The sequence below is a fragment of the Apaloderma vittatum genome, unplaced genomic scaffold (genome assembly GCF_000703405.1).
Source record: "Apaloderma vittatum isolate BGI_N311 unplaced genomic scaffold, ASM70340v1 scaffold20577, whole genome shotgun sequence".
Classification (NCBI taxonomy): Eukaryota; Metazoa; Chordata; class Aves; order Trogoniformes; family Trogonidae; genus Apaloderma; species Apaloderma vittatum.
Window position 1 is genome coordinate 277 of NW_009724780.1, and position 3,411 is coordinate 3,687.

The following is a 3,411-nucleotide window of genomic DNA, read 5'->3' on the forward strand; positions in this document are numbered from 1 at the left end:
GAACTATGTAATTTTGCATGAATATGAGAGATACAATTCAGCTAGCTCTGTCATGGGCTGAATCACAGGCTTAACAGTACGGCATTGGGTGAGACACAGAAAATCAAACACAAGGCAAGACTCTTCCTTGAATTAACAAATTTAGAGGACAGAAACTTAGCTCTTATTTGAAAACATTAAATTATGGAGGCTTAGATGTTAAAGCATCGCTCTACTAGCAGTGGAAAAGGTAAATATGAAAGCAAAAGAACCAGCTCCCAAGAGCCCAGTTCATAACGCACGCAAGGCAAGTTTCTTTTGTGCACTGTCCATTAAGATAATTTTGTAGGAGAATGAATCAACCTGTCTCATAATTCTCAAACATAGAAATACATATTCTGGTATTTGCAAACTATGAAAGACTATATAATTATCTGGTCACTAGCATATATAGCGAATGGTAATTTCTACGTATGTAACTTCTCACACAGACTGTACCTGCTGAAGGGCCAATATATTGTTTCTGTCAACATCAAGTTGGGCCATTTTCATTTTCTCTTTCAAGTCAAATAACATTTGCTGATGTTCTAGGAGTTCATCATCTTTTGAAGCTAAGATTTTCTTAAAAGAAAATAGAATACCATCAGAAGACTTGAAATAATTCCTAAAAACAATTTTAGAAGTATTAAAAAGTACCTTCCATTCTTCAAGAAAAAAAAATAGAATACCATCAGTAGACTTGAAATAATTCCTAAAAACAATTTCAGAAGTATTAAAAAGTACCTTCCATTCTTCAACTTTTGCATTTACAGCTGCTATGAGCGGATCATCTTCCTCATTTTTGGCTTTCAGCTGGTCTGAAAGCTCTCGAACCTAGAAATGACATTTTGTTGAATATCATATCACAAAAATGTTTTGCTTAACCAACATATACGTACATCCACACTACATTAAGCATATACAATTTAACAGATCAGCCTTACAGCAGAAAAAGAAGGTCACAACTCTGAAGAACAGTATATGATTAACATTTTGTACAAACAAATTTTGTGATCTGAAGTCAAGTTTTAAAATTTGGACCAAGACCAAACGTAAAGATCATACTACCTTTATAGAGTGTTATTTCAGCAGAACACACATTGAACATTTTTTATTTAAGATAAAATATGAAAATACACTATAAACGCCCCCAAAATTACACTTCTTACTTGCAATTTGTACTGTTCTTTCTCTTTTTTTAACTGATCCATAACAATATCAGACTGCTGCACAATTACTTTCATTTTGTTATATTCATCAGTCATCTTCTCCATTTCTTGCACTGATTCCTCAAGATTCTTCCTCATTTCTTGGTTTTGAATATCTAACTTCTCATTAGCTTCTGTCAAATTCTGCAAAATTAAAGAAAAAGCTGCTTTTTAAAAGTGCACATCTTAATACTTGAACAAGCACTAATTGATAGCTTCCTTCAAAGTCTTACATGAAATTAACACAGAAGAGAGTATTTCACCTCTGGGTCATCAATTTCAAGAAATCCTAAAAGCAAATAAAAGACACATTTCCCACTGTCAGCAGCTTCATAACCTCTGCCAGACTTAGAGGTGCAGAGTACATGCACCACAGAATGCAACTTCATTGCAAATTCCTTTACTTCATATGACTTGACCTGTAAATCAACATTGTTTTGTGAAAAACACTACTGTCAGTAACAGTCTCATCAACACTCAATAGAATGCATTGACCTTACCTGAATTTCATCCAAATACTGGACAAGCTCAAAGTTCTTTTTGGACAACTGTGACCTGTAATCAGAATCCTCTCCTCTTCGCGACAGAATTGTTTCTTTTTGAGAATCTATTTGCCTCTGATAGTCAACCACATCCTGACGCAACTGTTCATTCTGCATAGAAAGCAATTCCAAACTTAAATCCATCTTGAAGAGCTGAAGACAAAGTTGATGCTTTTCTAGCAAACTAACACCGAGAGCTAAGACACTCAAAATCCATCCAAATTCCTACAGCGTGCTTTTAAAAAACATACAAGCCTCACCTTTTTCTTTATGCGTTTTTTCTTCGGATTAAAAAGGAGAGTACAAGACCAAGAGAACAAAGCATGAAAAATATTAGAAATTATCATTGCTTTTAGAAGACCAAATAGGAATCAACACAGAGGTGAAATAGAGTTTCCTATATACCTGTGCACATGCATACACACGTAAGTTAAAGGCTGTTTTGAGCAATTATTCTCAAGGTTACTCCCAGGACATAAATTCAACTTTTGCCATCTCTTTTATTCTCACAGAAGGAAAGATTACAGGTATTAAATACTTTAAAACACTCATTTTTTTTCTAAAAAATGCTAGAGAAAAGGTTTCAAGAGAACGATTTAAAAAAAAACCTACTAACCCTATCTTTGTATTTTTTTTGTTATATTAACTTTCGACTTCTTGCAATTTTACTTTAACCAATCAGAAAATCTTAGTAAAAGTAGCAAGCATAAACTGAATCCTGTTTAATATATGCCAAACCTATGCATCAACAGTATTTAAGGATAACAATAAAAATTCAAACCACAAAACTCAGACAAAATTAACACAGTATGACTATATAAACTCAAAAGTTAAGACTTCTTAACCTCAATTAACTAAGTTTCAGTGGAGCAGACGTACTATGTATTTGTTAAATATGTTTAAATTCCACAGTCTTTGAACTAGTAACCAGAAAATGTTCTAAACCAAAATTAAATATATATAAAAAGTTAAAGAATACAGTAAATCAGCAATAATTCTTTACTAACCTCTCTCCTTAATTTGATGTTTTCATTTTCAGTATCTTCATTTCGAAGAGCAAGCTAGAATAGGATGGAAAACTTTTATGTATATCACTAATAGCGCAAACTATTAAAACAAGAAACTCCAGAAACGAATGCAAAGCAGTCCTATTTCATCAGTGTATTTTGTAGGTTTTTTTTTTTAATTTCGGAGGCTCCTTTCAGAACACTGACTTTACAGAAGATATGCCGGAACAGCTTTTAAAGATATCAAGCTGAACTCCTTTTTACCTGTTCATTCACTTTCTTCTCTTTTTCCAGTTCTTTTTCTGTATCTGTCAACCGTCTCTCTTTTTGCTCTAATTGTTTTTCCAGTTGGCGGATCTCATCACGCAGAAAACGAGTATCACGACCACCAGCTGATTTTTGTGCCATCTTGAAATCATTAAATAACATAAATATAGTATAGTTCTTCAAAACAGAAAGTACTAAAAAAAACCAAAGCAGTTGCTAAGATTAATGTTCCTAGCATTCAGGAAAAGCAACAGGAGGGGGTCACTAGGTTCTTTCAGCAAAACCTAGAAAACTCTAACAATAAATGGAATTTACTCAAGTATAAAAAAATTCATTATACATACAGCTATTTGCAAATTTCAGGTCGGT

General features: G+C 33.2%; 1 protein-coding gene across 1 annotated transcript; it reads right to left on the minus strand.

Moving 5' to 3' along the window:
* Positions 1-477: 477 nt before the first annotated feature.
* LOC104276369 (centrosomal protein of 290 kDa-like) lies at positions 478-3,219 on the minus strand (the record flags this gene model as incomplete). The annotated part of the gene is made up of 6 exons (XM_009872658.1): positions 478-600; positions 763-852; positions 1,188-1,370; positions 1,727-1,879; positions 2,776-2,829; positions 3,040-3,219. Coding segments are annotated over 6 exons (783 nt in total), but the record flags the coding sequence as incomplete, so codon positions are not given.
* Between the last annotated feature and the right edge of the window lie 192 nt (positions 3,220-3,411).